The 20,458-nt window shown below is 34.9% G+C and overlaps 1 protein-coding gene across 6 annotated transcripts in view; it reads left to right on the forward strand.

The window, feature by feature from the left end:
* The first annotated feature begins 830 nt into the window (after positions 1 to 830).
* The window catches only part of LOC145497656 (serine/threonine-protein kinase DCLK1-like), a 36,296-nt gene continuing 16,668 nt past the window's right edge, over positions 831 to 20,458 (forward strand). For 3 of the 6 annotated variants that reach the window (XM_081477482.1, XM_081477481.1, XM_081477477.1), the window contains exons 1-10: positions 831 to 1,032; positions 1,173 to 1,867; positions 5,899 to 5,998; positions 11,727 to 11,834; positions 12,435 to 12,482; positions 13,015 to 13,067; positions 13,412 to 13,433; positions 13,745 to 13,785; positions 13,904 to 13,941; positions 14,706 to 14,746. In XM_081477482.1, coding sequence (XP_081333608.1) covers positions 1,193 to 1,867; positions 5,899 to 5,998; positions 11,727 to 11,834; positions 12,435 to 12,482; positions 13,015 to 13,067; positions 13,412 to 13,433; positions 13,745 to 13,785; positions 13,904 to 13,941; positions 14,706 to 14,746 — 1,126 coding nt within the window. In that variant the 5' untranslated portion in view covers positions 831 to 1,032; positions 1,173 to 1,192. The remainder of the gene's footprint in view (positions 1,033 to 1,172; positions 1,868 to 5,898; positions 5,999 to 11,726; positions 11,835 to 12,434; positions 12,483 to 13,014; positions 13,068 to 13,411; positions 13,434 to 13,744; positions 13,786 to 13,903; positions 13,942 to 14,705; positions 14,747 to 20,458) is intronic. The other 3 variants (XM_081477478.1, XM_081477479.1, XM_081477480.1) reach the window with 3 other exon arrangements.

Below are 20,458 nucleotides of genomic sequence, written 5' to 3' on the forward strand. Positions count from 1 at the left end.
ACACGCTTCTTCTTCATTAGAGCGCGCGAGAATTCCTTTTATGGAGATTTTCTGTGCTCAATATGAACAGTAAGGGAAAAAATTTATCGTGCGGCGTCAAAATTGAGCGGCGACAGGTGCACGGAGGTTAAAACTGATTGAACTAGAAAACCCTAGAGACTCAAAGTCAAAACAATGGTGTTTTTCCTTGCTAAAAGAGACGTAACGTCGCGTTGGGTCCGTAAATCTTGCTAGATTTTCCTCGGTTAAAATAAACGAAAAGAAATAGTGCTTTACCTGCAAATTTCTAGTGGTTTGTTTGAGAAAAGCAGGTATTTCAGGTCTGGGGCCAAATGAATAAGACGTGACATAATTTCGAAAAGATAGGAAGATAAACCAGTTAGCTTGTCGGTTCTTTTAAAATATTCTCGGGAGCTAATGAATCCAGAATGCGAAACAATAATTTTATCGCGTCGATCGAGACAAAGGAGATGCCCCATCTCAGGAAAAGCGATATCCGATGAATAAGTCCACATTATACTCTTCAATAATTCATACAGAATCGTTTTAAACAATGGTTGCCCTGTAGGATCAGTTTAAATCAAAAGTATCAACCGTATGACAGAAATTTTCCCACCAAATTAACGAAAAGTAATAAAGCTACATTTGCAATAAAACTGAAGAAAAAAAGAGCTGTTTTTACGATTTTTTGTGGCAGAAAAATTGACAGGAAACACGCGTGCTTGTTTGGATCAATAACGTACTTTGATTGGTCCTTTTTTTCTTTGATTGTTCTATTGTTCAACAAGCCAATCAGAAGGCGGCACTTCATGGTCGGAACAAGTCAAAATATTATTCGCGGTTGTCAAGCTTGCAGTGGATGGCCGTAATTTTTTGCAGTGCAGGTGCATTTCGGCCCTCACCAGTTCAGAATAGAATATGAGGCTATTATTTGTGTTTCCTTGGACAGAGTTTTAGGCCTAAACGCATTAGCAAACTGATAAAGAGCCACTGGGAGCCAAGCGGAAAGGAACAATCGGGCGCCGGCCGAGTGTAAGTAACTCCCTTTTTCTGCGGTGGCGTTTTTTCGTCGCTTTACTGAGATTGAAAACCGCTTATTTATACGGTCACGTCGAGGAAACTTAGTCATACACGATGTGAATAATTAAACGTTTCTCCTTCTCTTTTTCCAGTTGTCTCGAGACGTTCAATAATGGAGAATGGAACGATGAACGGAGATCACCACGATCGATCGCGCTCTCCATCGCCCGGCCTGAGTCGCTCAAACTCGCGCAATGCCTGTTCAAAAGAAATCAACCGCACATCGCTTCTGAGAAGAAACCAAAGCCTTAGTGCCAAACAAATTCGCTTTTACAGGAATGGAGATCGATTTTTTTCAGGGCTTAAACTGGCCGTGTCGCCCGAGCGGTACAAAGAGTTTGATGCTTTGCTGGCCGAGCTATCAAACAAGCTGGATCTTTCAACCGGGGCGGTGAGGTTTATTTTCAACGCTGAAACTGGCAAAATGATCACAGATGTGAACGAACTACAATACGGCGCTAGTTATGTTTGTTCTTCGAGTAATTGCTTCAAAGAAGTCGATGCTGGTTATGGAAACATAAAAAAGTCTTGGTCGCTTGCTAATTACAAGAAAGAAAATGCTCAGACGGTTTCATCGTCACCCTCGCACACACAGATCGACGGCAGTCGCGATTTCATCAAACCGAAATTGGTGACAGTGATCAAGAATGGAAAGCCACCACAGAAGAAAGTTACCATGCTACTCAATGCTAAAACAGCAGTGAACTTGGAGCAAGTTTTGGATCATCTGTCTTCCAAGGGAACGCTTGGGAAAGTGGACAAATTACACACTGTTGACGGAAAACAGGTAAGGGGTTTTTGTCAGCCATTTCTCTTGTTTCAGAAATGCATTGAAGAGGCATTCGTTTTACCGCTGTAATTAATAATTGATCGCCAGTCTTGGGCTCGTTGTCTTTGTTCGTTGTATTACTTCGCGGAAAATTATTGCAATCCTTTCGTATGCCCGAACCGAACTGACAGAGCGAGCGTCCGTGAAAATTCATTACGCGCGCACCTATTGTGAAGAAAACCTTGCGCTCGTGTCGAAAACGATAAACGATGAAGCGCGGCTGTTAAATGCATTGAGTCATAGCTAGATGTTTAGATCACAGACTTTATGGCATTTTAAACAGAATTATATTTATAAATCGTCACGGAAACTTTCGTTTCTCTACCAAGCGAAATCTAGTCTATTAATCGGGGCATAAACTCTAGCCGTATGCGATGAATTGAAATGAACGACGTTGTTGATTACACCCCGTCGAATTTTGCGCGTTTGGCGAGGAGTTCTACTGTTTGTTCATCTAGATCGCCGAGTTGTGGTTGAGGAAGCCAAAGTTTGCTATTAGATCGCGATGTTTTCCTTCAATTTCCCTTGATAATTCCCGTGGGCACAGTTTGTTTGATTAGATTCAAAGCGCTTACAATTTGAGTCGCCTTTTCGCCACGTGTATCGTTCTTTTCATTATTTATACCCTCGGTCTCAAGCAATTTTCATACCTTCATTTATGAACACCGTGTTTTTCGATTGTTTTGGGTCATTTATCCCTCACAAATTCTACATGTAACTATCTTGTGTGGCTTATGTTGAAGTTCTGCACCTCTATACTAACTTGTTTGTGTTCTTCAGGAATATTACACTGCTGTCCAAAATCAAAATATTCACGCTTCCGAAAGCAGTCAAAAGCTTTCATTGTTTGCTTACTGTATGTCTGAAGAATATTCTAATTGACCCGAGAATTTAACATTTTGTGACCTGTTCTCTTTTAAGGGCGTTATAGAGTTACATTTGTTACACGAAACCGATGTCAGCATTTTCCATTTGAACTGTCTTCTGTTCTTCTCGAGTATTTTATTTGGATTGATTGTATTGGTTTTTCACGCGTTGGTCTCGAGATATTAAAAAAATGTCATGTTCTCCGGTGGTAGAAAAATTATATAATTCAGTCACTTCCTTCCTGTTTTTCAAATGCATGGCTAACATCGTGTCGTTTGCCCCCCTTTGCCGACCAATATGATCTTTTATCACATGAAAAAATGTCATTTTTTTAACCGTAGTTTTACATTATAGCCTGAGGTAATGAATTGGGAATTCTGTTTTGCATTCCCATATCAAGAGGTGTTATTGTAAACAGTGGTTTTCTATTTACAAGTGTTGTGAGTGTTTTGGTCATCGTACTGGAATCAGAAAAAGCATAGCTTTGAATCTGCAATTTGTCTTCCTTGTAACCCTCATTAAATCATGCATTTCTTGTGTTAAAAATTTAAGAAATGTTCATTTAGAAAAGTAAAGAATTGATTTGGATATGCCTCATTAGAATTGACAAGTGGTTTCTTTGTGTTATTATTTGATCACTGGGTTCTTATGAAAGTTACTATGTTGTGTAATAACAAGACTGGATAAAGGGGTTGAGTGAATGTGCTGAATTTTATCAATAGTTATTTAGATATCTTTGGAATTTAGTTTGGCAAGTATACTATGCCTTTAAGAAGTTTACAAATATCATATTTTGCTTAAAAGAAGATTTTAGAGATTGTTTGACTGACTTCAAAATTATTAAATTATTATGAGATGTTTGAATTAAGAAAACAAGTTATCGTCCTCTGTTTTAATTCTCCCTACTGAATGCTAAGTTACTTGGGAGAATTTGGTGATTCATGAAGACAACACCCTTCGGTTATTACATGTAATAAAATATATTTTGTTCCTCTCTTCACCTGCCCGCAAGACAGTGCAAAGAAATTTTAGGAAGAATTTACAGCTGATATATGTCACTTTTGGATTAAACTGGAAGATATATTGATTGCTAGCTGGTGGTGTCTACAGATCAGATAAAATGTTTCTGTCAATGCATTATTATTCAGGTTCTTGGTGTAATTTCTGTAAATGAAATGGTTCTGTAAAAAATTATAATTTTCTGTTATTGGCACCCAGCTCCGTGCTTCAGAGTTGTTTCTGTCCCACATGCAATGTCTAGAGTTTCTCTGCCATTGACCCTTGTAATCCCCAATTTAGATCTTGGGTTAATAGGATTAATGCCTGTTTCAGAAAGAAATTGTCATCCTCTGCCCTCTCTGTTAATCAGAGTGGAGCCAAGTTGTATACTCTAAACAAAGATTAAGACAAAACTCCTTCAACTATGACAGTGATTGTAATGCGATTTACCTTAAAACGTTCATGCAAAGTCTTGTGAGTAGGTCAAGTAAATTTATGAGTAGATCACATTGGAAATCGGCCTGGAAAATAATCAAAATCTTCTTACTATAATTTGCTGTAAGAATTGATTGGAAACAAAAAGAATTTATCAAGCAACTCTTAGACCACGATTCAGTTTAATGTGGTTCTAGCTTATATGATATCAAAAGTCTTGTATGTGACCATTCAAATGAAAGCTGTTGAGCAGTACTTCATGGAGTGTTGTTCATTAGGTTTTACTCTGTGATTTGAAGATGACACCCTGGTGTGTGTCCATTCTAATTGAAGCTATTGAATGGCACTTTCATGTGGTGCTGTTTATTAATTGAAATTAGAATTATTGGGCATCAAAAGGTTAAACGCGGTATTTTTTCATCACTGTGAATAGTAATAAGTGTGTATTTTTAAGCTTTTGTGTGTTTGACAATGTTCTAAATTTGGAATTTTTCTGCTCTTGTTTCCTGCTGGTTCAAAGAGTACCGTGTACTTTTCCAGCAGGGAACAGGACTTGGTTTAATAATGGGAATAGTGGGTGTAAGCAGAATTCATTGTTTTATGTTGAGACTGACAATAATGAGAAGACAGTGTACAATTTAAAGGTAGAAAAAACCTGCAGAGATAAATCTTGTCTTTTCCCGCAAAGTTGGTGTAAACATAATTATACTCTAGAAACATACTTTATTAAAGCAAAAAGGAGGCATTTTAAGTTATTGATTCTGGCTTCTACTGAAAAAGATCATTCTGTATAATCATGATTTGTCAGTTTCAAAGAGAATGGAAGCACCCTGCTTGGAATAAGTTTAGCCTAGTAATTTGTCTTTGTCAAAATAAAAGACTTTCATTTTGACTGTGAGTTGTGTTGGATGTTGATGTTTCTCCCTTATTTTGGTGTTTGTAAAATATGACTTTGGGTGTCGCCTGTTATGGGTTACTCCTAACATGCTAGCTTTAAGCTAGGGAGAATGAATTAACTTACTTTACTATGAACAGTTGCTTCCATCTGTTGTGTATTTCCAATAAAATTAATTTACCGCTGATAGGTAAAACTCTTTGAAATTGTACTACAGACCTTAGAATCAAGGATATTTCTGCTGCTTTACTGCTACCCTGAAGAATTAAGTTTACTAACTGAAGTTAGTGTTCAAGAGTGGTTTTGTTACCTTAAGTAAACTGAATTCTATAGGATATCATTTTGAATGATATTATAGACTCGATTGATTCTCCCATAGAGAATGTAATTACTTATTGGTTGTTTTTTGTTGTGGCATCTTGAATATTGTGCAAAAGACTACAAAACATCCAATTGCAGTATGCTTACAAGTTGCTTTGAACTGTTGTAATCGTTGGAGAAAAATCATTCAGTCCACACCCCTCCCAAATGCAAACAAAAGAACTAGAAGACATCACATCCTTAAGACTCCATTGATGTACTCTTTTCCTATCTTCATTGTGTTGAAGGAGAACTAAGAAGGTGATGTTTTTTTAAATGTATTGGAGTTTCCCAAATTCTTTTCTGCTCTCAGCAGTTCAAATTGTCTACCAAAATGATCCCATGACAACTCTTCTTGGATGAGTATAAACAAAGAACTAACCTTTACTTCAAAATTTTGCTGAAGAATTTCTTCACTCATTTCATTCCACAGATTAGGGAGTTGAGAAATCTGTTTGGAGATGACACAATGTTTGTTGCCTTACAAAGTAATGAAAAGTTTCCTGACGAGGGATTTGATGTGGATGTTCAAAGTAAGTTGGAAATAATCTGGGATATCTCAAAAGCTACTTAACGCATTATAATTTGTTTCCCAATTATATCTTCTTGACTAGCAATGTACAGTCAGTGTTATATTTGAAGAAATCTGTAATAAAAAAACACAAATAAACAGATGGCCTGATGAGAATTTTGTGTTAGACTACGATTAGTTGGTCTTTCACTCAGTCTGGCGAGCATGACTGTAAGTAAGCCTCAAGGAAAAAATGGTAGTGTGAAATTCTGGGAGTGAGAGGCATGCAATGGCTTCTCGCACCCTGGATTTCATTTGGCTTTTTTTGTCGCAGTTTCCATTCTTGTCACACACAACAGACTAACGAAAGAGGGGCTGCTTGTGGTCTTATTTTGTGTTTGTTCACTCTCACAGTTTTGCAGCAATATGTCAGTAAATCTGAATGCTTCAGCTTCTCAACACATTTCTGTACATTGCTAGGCTTTAATCAATTTCAATTATGCACTTCAAATTATTGATAATTTACACTCTCATTAGATAGCCAGATGTCTTGGGTCAGGTTATATAAACACAGTTTTGAAATTGTGTTAATTGAAAACTGCTAATGAAACACTTGAGAATGAGTTCTGAAAAACTCAACAGTACAGGTGTGGGATTCTTCCAACCTTATAAGGCTACATGAGGAGATACACATAATGTGGTTGAATTTGTTTTTGGCTTGAAATTTCACAGACAAGTTTTTGATTTTTATTTCTTCCTCTGCAAGTCTCTTATTATGATAATGAATATGAGTCGAGGGAAAATAAATATCAGACTGCTGTGAAAAATTTCAAAAAAGTTCAATTTTGGTAACATTATTTAACTAGCTTTGTTAGAATTGGCCTTTTAGCTGGTATTAAAAAATGGGCATCAAAGTTTTCTGTGGGACAGGATCAAGCCTGTGATTCAAATAATCAATATCTGCTGGAAATTATTATCTATAAGGTGTGTGTCATTTGGACACTTCCATGCCCATATGGCTAAAACTCTGGTTGACGCGTTGGTTTATTCTGGTTTTAGTAAGTAGGTTAGCCTTTATTTTATCAGGGCACTTCTTCAGTTAAAACTGTAATCAATGAAGGCCCTGTAAAAAATAACTTATAAGCTGCTACTTCTGTTGGCTCTCGTGTAAGCGAGGCAAAAATAAGCAACAATCAGCCACAGTCAAATTGTTGTATGCTAAGCATGGATGGTACATGTTTTTGGTCTCTCTTCATGACTGGTACTCGTCAACAACTGAAAACCCACCACAATCACTACTCCTAGAGATGGTCATGTCAGAAAATATGCTCAATGCAGGCCAGGATATAGGAACCCAATATCTGTCATGCAGGAATCATAAAAAAAACTTGCATTAATTTTTACTCGCTTATACGATGGCAAACAGTGCACGTGCTACTCAGTTTATTTTCATTGCCAAGTTCATTAAAACACCTTGGTTTTTTCTAGTCCCAGAGGTCCGCCCACGTTGGCGTTATGCACCTGTCACAGATATGTATTCCTATATTCCTGGCCTGCGACCTGAGCCCCCTCCACCAGCAAAGCAGTTTACAGTTCACTTGCACTGCATGTTAGCAGCATCCATGTCAAATCTAACATCACCACGACCAGCACCTGTAAGAACAAGGTCTGTGTCACCCAGGCCTACTTACTCTAGAAAGTCTTTTTCACCATCACCAAAGTCAACATCAAGATCGTCTGGAAATTTTGAGGCCCGCAGACCAAAATCTGCCATTGGGCTTCCATCAGAGTTTGCCTGTAAGTCATTGATACCTTCCCAAGCAAATGCATCTCTAAGGCCAACAAAGAAGCGAGCTGGCTCAGACAAGCCTGTTCCAATCAGACCAATCAGGCCAAAAGCAGGTTCTGACACTCCTGTGGCTATAAGAGGAGGGCCAAAAACTGCAGAACAGAAGATGATAACTTTTCAAACGTCATCTCCAGAGAATTCAGATTCTGATGATATTGAGGGCCGTCACGGTTACTATGTCTACATATATAATGAAAATCTCAACAAAAGCCAGGGACTCATTGATGGCAAACCTACTGCGTCTGTTCGTCCAATGATGTTTTCTCCTGAAGAGAAAGACTTGGACAGTAATGATTTCACAGATCCCACTGCTAAATTGGATCTGAAACCAATGATGCTGAACCTTTCTCCAGCTGACTCTCTTGAAACAGTTGAAGCCTGACGGGACTGCCAGATTACCTAAAATGCAATCCTCTTCCAGGAAGTATTAGATCTTAGTATTAGATCATTGACTTTCTCTTGCCACTGTAAGTTTTTCCTGTTATTGACAGGAAGTTGGATTTGCACTACTGCATAACTAAGGGATACAGTCAAACCTGGATTATTCAGACTTATATATCATCTAGACCTTCATTTTTGGTTGCCAACTGAGGCTCCTATACATTCACATCTTTTGTTTATCCACTACCTGAACAACCTGTAGAACTAACCACTGTGGAATTCTGAAAAGCTAAGCCTGAAATACATAAATGGACTATCAGACAACAGTTCCAAAACTTGGATATATTTCACAGGTTTTAACCCGCTGGTAAACTCATATTTTTATAGACTCTGTATTCTTCATGCCAATGTCTGTTTTGTCAAGGTTTGATTGTATTTGTTTAGTAGTCATGTCAGTGGACTTACAATGCGGCAGTGAGAATACAGATATTAAGTGGCACAACAGGTAGTTATTGTCCAAGTTCACGTTGTTATTGTGTGTTTAAATAACGCTTTCTCTGTTTCAAGTTCAAACCCAACTAAATTGTGCTTTACACTGAGCATCTGTCATAATGACCACGACAATCAATGGACTCTGGAAAAAAACCCAAACAAAATGGGTCAGAATTCACCATGAACATCCACAGACCTGCAGTTTGTCCGTTAGGATAACTGATGACAGTGTAAAATTTAACTGTACTTGAAAGTTGAGGTGTAGTTACAGAGTGTGCATTAGTTATGCAATTGGATCACTACCTAAAATATTTCCTATGTAATAGAGATTAATATGACAAGATTTTAAGTACATGTAGCTTTATGTTACTGCTTAACAATTTTGTTGTTAGGTTTTTATAGTTATATAGCAAGAAAAACGTTTGCGTTTGCAAGATATAGAAATGGCTAGACATTATGAATATTAACTATAATATTTAATAACAATAATGTAAAATCCATAAATGTGTTAATGTTCAATCTATTTTACTCACCAAATAAACACTAATCAATATTAAATATGTTATTAATAATCATATAGTTATACAAATTAATTTTATATCTATTATACTAACCAGCATATATATAGACCTATATACATATATCTGTTATAAAATTAACTGATATATGTATTGCATAGTAGATGTTCCTTTTTATATAGACCACAAAGCCAGTTATTAATTTTATCAAATCCATATTAGCGTTATTAGTGACACTATTTATTTTATTCAGTTTCGGTTAGTTTTATTTACTTGTGTGCATTTTAACAGATTTTTATAAACTTTTACTCTTCGCTCTACATCAGCTTTGTGCTAAAGATTTAAAAACGCAAATATATACAGAGCAACATATATTTATTTCTGCTTGAAAGTTGAGTACAACTCAACATTTTAGAAACATATGAACAAACCAACAAGAATTGAAATAAGCAAGGAAGTTTTACTGGCTACATGCAAGTAGAGAAATGTTGTACAACACTTTGATTGATTAGTTTTGGTTCTTTTGTGAACTAAAAGATAAACTTTTCCTTTTTTGGATGAGAGCACAGTGTATGTTTTTGAGTTAGTTGTAAGGGTTGACAAATACATGTACAGTGCACAGTTGTTGCCTGCGTAGAACTGCTTGTTCCAAGTTGAAGCCTTCAAGACAATCATTACTTTTTGATGCAATTTTCATCATTATCAGAAAATGGGCAGCTTTTTTACTTTGATTCCAACAAGCATATATGTATATCACTTTTTGTTCATATGTTAACTTGTTGATGTATTTTTATCAAAGAGCTGAGGCGCCATACACCTCTCTGAGGGCTTAACAGGATCGGCTGAGATAACAATAGAACAAACAACAGAAACAATGAGTCTAGCCCTGAAAACAATAGAGGTGTGGGAAACAGAGAATGGATGAAATTACAGGCTCTGAAGAGATGTGTGGCATCTGAAAGAGCCATTCGACACCATATTATGTGTTGTTTGCATTTTAATGCAAGTATATTGCATGCCTATGCAATTATTGCAAAAGGTATCCTATAGGATTAAATTTATATTTTGAAAATTCTGTCGCTCATTCATGACAAAAAGAAAAATTTATTTCAGTCAGTCAAGACAACACGGTTCTATTTTTGGCCATATTTAATCATCAAAGCATATCTATTGAGATTAAAATACTTATTTTCTTGTAGAAATTGATTCTGATTCAAATTATCTCATGGTCTGTGATAAATTGGTATTTTTGATAGTAGTATTTTTGTTATGATCATACATATCCTCCATTACAAGCAGATTTTATTTCTGTGCAATCCTGGTGAAACAAACTCAGTTTTGGAGCTCTGGATAAGAGAACCAAACCTTATGGAGCGGACTATTTCACCAGTGAAGACATTAACTACGATTTGTAATAAAAAATGTGAAGAACTAACTTTCTGGAACTGAGTGCGTTTAATGGGGATTATGCAGTACAAATGAACTTGTGCTAATCCGAATTACTGTTTGATCTATCTTTTATTACAAGCTGTAGGTGGTCAACGCTTGTAACATACTTAAAAGAAATATAAATGGCTACTGAATATAGCTGTGTGCTTAAATATTATTAAAGTTATCATTAATGGCAATGCAATCTCGAGTAACATAATGCATCATATATATTAAGCTAAAGTAAGGGGAGTCTACGTAAATATATACATGTATCTTATTCAGCAACCAGGGTTAAGGAAAATATAAGATGGTGGTGGGCACATTCATTTCTATACCAATGTGGTATTTTAAGGGTAAATTGTAGAAGTTGGGTTGTTATATTTTAAAATTAGACATTCCAGTTAAGGGTATTTATAAATTAAAGGACATAGTAGTATTAAGAGGCTTTTAAGAACTTCAAGTACGTTACTTGCCATTAATAATTATTGTGCATTGAATATAAAATTGAATTTGGTAATAAATAAAGGAATAGTGTGGAAGTATCAAGAAAAGCTGTAAATGGGAGTACGGAATTTGCTTGAATTGCAAATAATGTAGTGAAGTTACTGTATTTTTAGCAGAAAGGTTAGGAAAGTTTTACAGGATAGAGGAAGTTTTTATATTAAATTAATTGAATTCAGAGTTATTTTTGGAGCCAGAAAGGCATGAAAGAATTGGTAAAGGATGTTTGTAACAGATGAGAAGAAAATGAAAGTTTAAGAATTTGACCAAAGAAGGATCATAAAAAGTACATTGTAAAATGCTGCATTGTTACATTGTACAAGAAATATTTGCTAATAAAATAAATGTTTCATTTACTTGTAAGTTTTATTCTTGGCTTTCGTTAATTACCTCTTTCAATCAGAAGACTATAGCCCAGCATTTCTGTCATTCCTTTCACCATTAGTTAATTGTCATTGTCACAATTTTGTTATTCTTTTATGGAGGCTGGATCTGGCTGATCTGCTGTTTGGTCTTTTTGCTGACGCATAATTTTTGTATTCACAAAGGTTGATTTGTATGTTCCATTTAATTTTTAGGCTATAAGATAACTCCATATAGAGATCTGAAGAGGCCAGCGGGCTTGAAAAGATCATCGTCATTAAGAACCCCACGGGGTCGACGAGACAGTGGTTCTAATGACACTGGTATGTAGTGTTATAAGCCAGCAGTTGCACTATGTTATGTGGTTTTGTAAAACTGTTCTTTGAAAATATTGCCTCTTTGCTTCCTTGAGGACATCATAAAGGAGCTCAGCTTCTTTTGGAAACCTGTTTAAACCTAAACCCTTGATTTAAAAATCCCTTTCTGGCTAACTAAAATGTTGTACAAGACATAATTCATTATTGGGTCTACAACAAATCCTTCATCTAAAAATTCCAATTTCAGATAATTATAAATTTCCTGATAGTTAGTGAAAGATCTGTTACTTAAAACTATTTGTGTGGCATAAACATAAATCTTTAAAATTTGGGCAATTCTAAATTTCTTGAAAAGACCTCTTAATCAGGTTTGAGATAAAATTATATGACATTATAGGTACATGTATGATCCTAAAGTCAATAATTTTAAATTGATAATGTTGATGATAACAATGGAAACACTTTTGTGGCCTTTAAACCTTTTTTTTGAAATGATTGCTGTAGAGAAAATATGATAAATATTTTAACAATTTTTCTCTCTGGTGCTAAACATAAATGTACAGAGATAAGTGATGAGAATTGTATGTAAACATCAATTAATTTCAGGAGGCCACACACCATCTCGTGATCGCCAAGTGCGACGATCTGCCTCAGGTAATATGGATACTTGTGAAGATAAATAATAAAACTATTTAAGTATCTCAAATTTTCAGAATCTGATGAATATTATTTATTATTAGAGATAAAATATAATTTGTGATTGTATTATCTTTTTAAATCAAGCGTTAACATGATTTAGAAAATGTTTCTCAAAAGATCTAAGGATGCCATAAATTTTAAAGATTTTCAGGGATAAAACCAAATTTACAAAAGCAAGACCTAGGTTATTTGAGCTTAAAACTACCAAGTACAGTGCAATCATATTTCATCTTGTTTAGGTTTAAATTTCAATTCCAGAGTGCCTCATAGTTTGAGAAGTCCCACATAAATTATTTATTAGTTTTTCCTCTCTACAATAAGCCGTGAATTCTTAAATTAATCCTGCTTTGTTATCATTGTTAAATGATGCTTTTTTTAAATCTCTTTTGCAAAATCAAATTAAATCACCTGTGGACATTATAAATTGTCCCAGGCTGGTGTTTGTTGTTTTAATTAAAATTGTATTGTGTGCACATTGTCTTTTTAGTTAGGAGCACTGGCAAGGATCGAGGAATGAGCCCTGGTCCTCCAGCTAACAGGGTATGGCATGCCTCTTGAAATTTTTCTGTTGTTATCAGTAAAGCAAGAAATACAAGAGGGTTTTCATTAACAGTTTCAGCAGGATGACAACTGGTTTTCACGTGTGGACAAAATGTTTTGAATGAAAAATTTTCCTCTAGACTGTCAAACCAGCCGGGCAAAATCATCCGCACTTCTGGTCAGTTTGTTTGGTGCCTGGCCCTTAATGAGACACATGTTACAAAAAAAAAGTAAAACTAGATTTCAATATTAAATTTGTAATGAACTCCATGCAAACCTGGATTGTCTTTTCGTGAACTTGCCTCCTTAATTATATGCTAATGTTCTTATTTCAATTTTTTTAGGTGAATGGACACAGCCCAAGATGTAAGTGTGGATGTTTAACTTTATGACTCCCAAAAGTAATCACTTTAGTATTTCTCCTCACATTATCAATGCATTGTAAAGCAGACAGGAAGTGAGAAAACAGTAGATCATCCACTGAGGATATTTTCTTGGTCAAACACCAAATTCTCGTACCTAACGTCAAAAGAAATGTGTTCTTATCTCTGAGGGGAATTGATGTTTTGAGATAAGTAGGGGACAATCTGTTTGTCATGATATAATTTGTCCTAGATTTGTGCACACATTCATGTATTATTGCATACTTTTCACTGACGCAGATTTTTTTTGAACAGCAGCTGGTGCCAAGTCACCAAGTGGATCCTCTGGAAGAAGGGTTAGTTGCAAGTTGTAATAATTACAAGGAGCAACTTTTTTCTGTTCATTTACCTGGTACATTGTACATGTGAAGTGAAGCCAACAGCATAACAATGTTGCTCTACTTTGTTTTACAGACTCCAAACACTGGTCATGTACACCCAAATGAAGAGTTGTAAGTTCATTAGAAGATCTCAACACATTGCAATATTGATATTGGATGGCAACACATGGGCTTCTTTGTGGACAAAAAAATAATTGTGTTCATTACTGTTTTTAGGATATTGGTTATCAGTTTATAGTAGTAGACATCATTATAAGAATTCCTAGACTTCCTAGTTTATAAGGGGATGGTATAAATTGTGTACTTCTGATCAAGAAACAATGAGTAGTTGCTATATTCACAGTGAAATGTTGGAAATTCGGATGGCATCTGATTTTGACAGACGCTGAAAGTGTTTGTCAGGATGTATCAGGATGGTGTAAAAATAGTATTAAAAGAGATGAAGGGAAAACCAGTTCTGTACACATGAAGATGCTAATCGTTATGAGTCACACTCTGACTAGCATGTAGTCTCTTATTCAAATGCATTCCTATGATTTGTCACAGAATCTTCTGTGTTCATTGTGGTGGAGTGCACAACAAGCTGTAAGAATATCTGCGTTAAGGAGGCTAACTTGACTGTGGGATGAATCTAAGAATATTTATTACAAGATGACTTCTTTTGCACTTGGTACTAAAAAAGTGCTCAACATGACTGAGTAGTACACTGAAAGAGGATTTTGAGATGATGGGTTTAAATTAAAATAAAGAAAATTCTCACAAATAGCAATAATTCCAGCGACTGTGTATATTGACCATTAGTACTGACTATTGACTACAGGCATATAACATTTGTGCAGCCCTGTGATAATAAACATTGAATTTATTTATAACAGGTACCCAGCCAATGTCTTTGAGAAGGAATCTCCAGATTCAGGTGAGACTTTTCGTGACTCATTGAAATTTATCCAAGATCATGCCTGGTTTATGTGAAATACAGACGCAAAGAGAGGATTGAAATTTTGAAGGGCTTGTCTTTCGGTTTCTGGTATTTTAAACTGGTTAGTGTTCATGCAAATGCTGACAGCAAGAGCAGTTTTTGTACAATAACGTGTGTGCTAAAAATAATATAATTTGCCTCATATTCTTTCTCTGTGTCTGTATATCTTTTAGATGAAACTGTTAAATCTAAAGATAAAAAGATAGATACTCAATGTGATAAACAACATTAAAAACTCTCAGAATCAATCCATTTAAAAGAATAAGGTTGACCTGTCACACAAACTTAACGCGTCCAATAGCAAGTGCTAATAATCAGTTACAGAATTAATCCAATGAAGCCGCTGACCGGTAATTTTAAATAAAAAATTAAATCAATGTTTCAAGATTGTTTTGCTTCACCATAGGAAGAAATACAAATACACCATAGAAATACAAATGTTTTGAAAACGATTAAGAGATCAAAAAAAAAAAAAAAAAATGCTGTGGTGATACTAAATAAGTCAATAATATAAACACAGCAAGAATTGAAAATGTCGGACTACAAACTTGGAACTGATCATGTCATGAAGAGATGTGCCAGAGTTATACTTAGACAAATTTTCATACATTACACAGCTTGGAGGAAGGGAGCTCCGAAGAGAGTCATTAGGAAACATAAACCAAAGGCTAGCCCTTCATCAAGCAACAAGTTTTACGCAACTGTGTGGCTTAGTGATTATGAGTCTGAACGTGAACCAGATAAAAAATTAGAATTAACGGGAAGTAGAGGAACCATTCCTTATAGTAGCCAGGCAACCACACCCTATAGTAGTCGACCCACTTCACCATTTGGCAGTCAGGCTTCATCTTCATTTAGTAGTCGACCAACTACCCCTTCACTGTTTTCAAAGTTTGAAGATGAAGATTCAGGCTTACATTCAGAAATTGATAAATCATACGAGGAGATGATTGGACCTCGCAAAAAACTCCATAGAACATTAAGTTTACCAGATGCTGAGCTAAATCAGCTCCGTGCACAGGATCTGCAAGACCGATTTACAGCACTGCAATTGGAACAAGAAAATAGGGAACTGAAAAAACTAACTGTTGAATTGCAAGTGGCTTTAGAAAAACTAGAGGAGAGAGTAAATTGTTTACAGGTTGTTGAAAATGACAGCTTAGAGGAGGTTCCCTCTTATTCCGTGATGCATCCACTTAGGAATGAAAGGCATTCAGATTCTCGAGATTATCATCATGATTTTTCACAGTCTAACAGCTTACCACAAACACTTAGAAAAAGGTCCAAAAGCGATGTTGACTTACTTGCCAGGAGAAAAAATAAACAAAAAGATAGCAACACCTGCTGTGTTAGCTAGTGAAAAAGAGGAGAACCATTTTACTGTTTGTAACCTCTAACCAGAATTTATATTTTTGTGTAGAAAAGTATTTTTATCTTATGCAAGAAAAATGTAGATAATATAGAGGTATTATTGGCAGTGCCAGCATTTTGAAAAGAGATTCCAAACTTACAAAAATTTTACCAAACCTTTTGCAAATGTGAATCACGTCACATTTTCTATAAACAAGTTTATTAGGCAAACAACTGACTACTTTTACTACAATACCTCACAGCTGAACGAATTATGAAACTGTTATCTCCTGAGCACCCATCAATTCCACATTGCTGTGTATTGTTTGACAACAAGCATGGAGATCAAAGTGAATGGAAGCTATTCAAGGAATTCCTTTCTGGCACTCAAATCCATTAAACAGCTTAATCTGTTTGTTTTCCTTCTTGACGACAGTAAGATTGTCAGATGAAACATCTACATGTCTCAGTTTTGAACTCCCTGAGTTAATTTCTTATGATATTTCAATTTAAACTTGAGATTTAATCTTGGAATAAATTTAAAGAAAGCCCAGTGGGGTTAAATGCGAAAGTAAGGATTTAATGATCAATTTCAGAGAGGAGAATCAATACTTTGCACAAATTTGATTTTAAAGCTTAATATAAATATTATATATTTTTGAAATTAATGATTGGCATGATTTTGGATGATGTCTTGTGATGACTTTGACGAGTGGAAAAATATTTTTAGTTAAACAACAGGATCAGTCAGCATTTTTCTCTGGCATTATTGTCAAAATTTGTCATTAATGTGATAAAAACTATTAAACCAATGATACTAGTTTTAATTCATTAAACAAAAATTTAAAGCTATCAATAAATTCATCAACATTTAATTCCAAAAAATAAATTTTAAATTGATTTGTAAGCCTATCAATTAAAAGATCAGTCAATGTAAGGCTTAGCCTTGAGAGAGAATATATATATGTCTACAGAAGTATTGTTTTGTAAGTGAAAATCTTACTAAAATTGTATTGTATTATCCTATTCGAGGCCCTCTATGAGTATTTAAGTGAATTTCACGTTCCTCCAACTGAAAAGAAATGAATACCACAAATACCTAGGACAAAACGCTTCAAATAAATTTCTGATCGAGATAAGCAATGATTTTGGTTACACTTTTAAACAATACACATGGAGAGTCTCAACTTTAAATATGAAGTAACGTCTCAATTTGTAAGATAAGCTTTAAGAGAGACTCAAAATCACACTAAACTGTAAACTATAAACCTCCCTAAAATAAACTAAAACCATAACTGAAAATTAAGACTTCCTTACATTGTAAAATTCCCACCTTCCTGTATATTCAAGCTGTAAATATCAGTTTTATTTTACCAATAAAATATATCCCAAGCTGTTGATTTTGTTTATTAGTTTTATTTCATTTTATTTCATTTTTGGGGGAGTTTTTCACCCTGAAGCAGCTTCCATAATTTGTGCAATAATTTCTAAGTCAAATGTTTTTTCTGTGTGACAGGCCACCTTAATCTTTTGAATGGTAATGCAACAGAGTACTTTAAGATTCTGTTAAATAGTTTTAATCATGATAATTATAAGAACTTGTATTTTAATAACAAATTAGCACACTTAATTTCAGTTATTTTAAACATTCTTATCTGACCTTTCGAAATTCCTAAACTTAAATGAAGAACTGATTATGTTTTGATGTAATTAGTAAATCACATATGTTTAATTGAGTTATTCTCTGCAATGTTGTTGTGGTACAGCTGTGTTAGAATCAATTTTCCAATGCACATTATGTTCAACTTGGTCATAAATCTGTCTGGAATTCCATGCTTGCTCACATCTGAAAATAATGATAAATCAAACAAATTTTGTGGCTGTCACACAGTAAAAACATGAGGCTGGTTGCATGACAAAGTTCTTTGAAGGTGAAATTTATTTTTTGACCACATGGCTCTCTGGATAGCACATGTTGCTTTAACAAAAAGCAGTATTCTTCTTTTGTGGGGTGTTGTCTCATCTTCAAACTCCTCTCTGCTCTCAAACCTCTTCCTCAAAATAGACTTCAAACTGTTTGTTCTGTATTTCATCCTTAAATGTCACCATCTTTACCTTCTTTCAATGATTATGAAACAAGTATCAGCTTTGGTTTCACTTTGAGGTGAAATTTTCAATATGTGCAGTCACCTGTTAAATGACTTCTTATCCAAATTTGCAAGGAGCTCCCCTCCCCTCAAAGATGAATGAAACAATAGTGAATTATTATTGGGCCAGTTTTATATCTCTTTCTTTGTTTAATGTATAAGGGGTTCATGGAACACTGTTTATTTGATCAGTTGTCTAATGAACTGATCTGAAGAGAACAAAAAAATTGTTAAACTTTATTGCACTGAAAATTGATCTTTTAGTTACTGGGAGGGGTTCAAGGCTAGAGAAAATCACAAAACAAGTTATGCGCATGGGATGTGGGAGGCCCTGGGGTTTTGGCAGAATATGAATTTTTGGTTAACTTGTGAATACCATGCATGAAAGGCTTCAGGGGTGTTTCCTTTCTGGACCAGGTGTCATGCAGGTACCTGCAGCCAGTCACAAAGCTTGTTGGTGGTTCCCTGGTTATGAATGTTTCTTTTTATCGATTATTGGACATTAGTAACTGTATAACACAAATCTTACTGTCTTACATATCATGAAGACAAAAACACATTGAAATTCAAAACCAGAATGAAACTCGAAGCTATAAAAGTGTACAAAGCAGTTTTCCTTTTCCCTGTGTCAACTTTCATTGACCTGTTTGGTAATTTTTAATAATGTATGTCACATATTTAAGGTGAAACTGGTCCAATAATTCCACTATTGTGAAAGAAAACAATGTGTTTTTGTCTTCAAAACACCGGAACACTCTTACTGAGTCAAAATTGGAATCTTCAAAACTGGAGAACTAAACATTGATGTCATATGCTTCCTCTGCAGAGAGAATTGAGTCCGGCGTGGATACATCATTTGAGTAGATACAATGGAGCTCCTTGCTTATTCCTTAACTCTCATGGAATCAGGAGCTTGAACTAAATGTTAAATTCACAAAACTTTAAAATAAACGATGTTAAACGTTAATTATTGAAACAACTTGGGGAAAACTCCCTTGCAATGTATTGCTTTGTCGCATGCCGATACTGTTATTGAAATGTGTGTCCAGTTGAATATGAACCAGTATAAACTGTTTTTAAGTTAGGTATAAGAATTAAATTGCATTGCATAAACAAAAGCAAGCATTTAAAATAAAGAGTTCAGAGGTCACTGAAAATTGTAGAGTTAGGTTGAAAGTTGAAAGCAAGCAAAACCTGTCGGTTTGTTTGTGCAAATTAGTTGGAATGAGTGACTGAATAAATGACTTGATCAGATGCCACAACAGCCATAGATTATTGTAGAACTCAGTATACAGACCAATAACCAAAGGAACAAAGAGAAAAGAGGGTTTCAAGACTTAATCTTAATAAATTAAAGTAATACGTAAATGAATTTGAAAGGCTGCAGGTCTTTCTTTGACTATCATTGTCAATTTTATTTCAAGCAAGCAAGATTTATTTATTGTGGCCAATAATTGTCAAGATGCTTTTCATGGTTTCTTGATTTTGGTGAAGCATTTATTTGCCAAGTTTAACTTGTAATTTATAGCAGTGTAAATTTTACAAATTTCATTGGTCTCTATTTGTTTTGACCTTTTTTAACACCTGGTAGATTGAAATACTGTAGCCACATTTTGACTTATTAAAGCTAAATAAATGATAATTCATTGTAAACATCCATTTAAACACCAGGCAAAGATTGGTTGTAGTCAGTTAGAAATTATTTGCCAGCTTCAATGAGTTAAAAATTGATTGTGCTTTAAAGCTTTAATCACTTATTAGCATAGTAATAATATTTACCCATTGTCTTTTATTTCAAACTTTTGACCCTGCATTATAATACTGTATTGTCAGTGCTTTTTAGCCAGTAGTCAAATAAATGGAGATCATGACTCCGCCATCTGTCTCTTCTCTTTGCCTTGCTCAGGTTAACCTAACTCTCATCTAAACCTTTTGAGCTATTAATTTTTACTACTAGTAGTGGAGAAAAAAATAATATCAAATAAATCTGAGAGTGCCTTATTGTGGTGTTGGGTGCGGTGAACATAAACTGGTGAAGAGCTAATTTTTTAGACTCGGGTTAAATTATTTTGAACATACTCACAGTGCTTTTCTTCCTGTCAAAAACAGGAAATAATCATTAACAATTTTAGTCCTTCGTTGCAATAAAATA

Source organism: Orbicella franksi, chromosome 9, assembly GCF_964199315.1.
Source record: "Orbicella franksi chromosome 9, jaOrbFran1.1, whole genome shotgun sequence".
In the NCBI taxonomy this organism is placed as follows: Eukaryota; Metazoa; Cnidaria; class Anthozoa; order Scleractinia; family Merulinidae; genus Orbicella; species Orbicella franksi.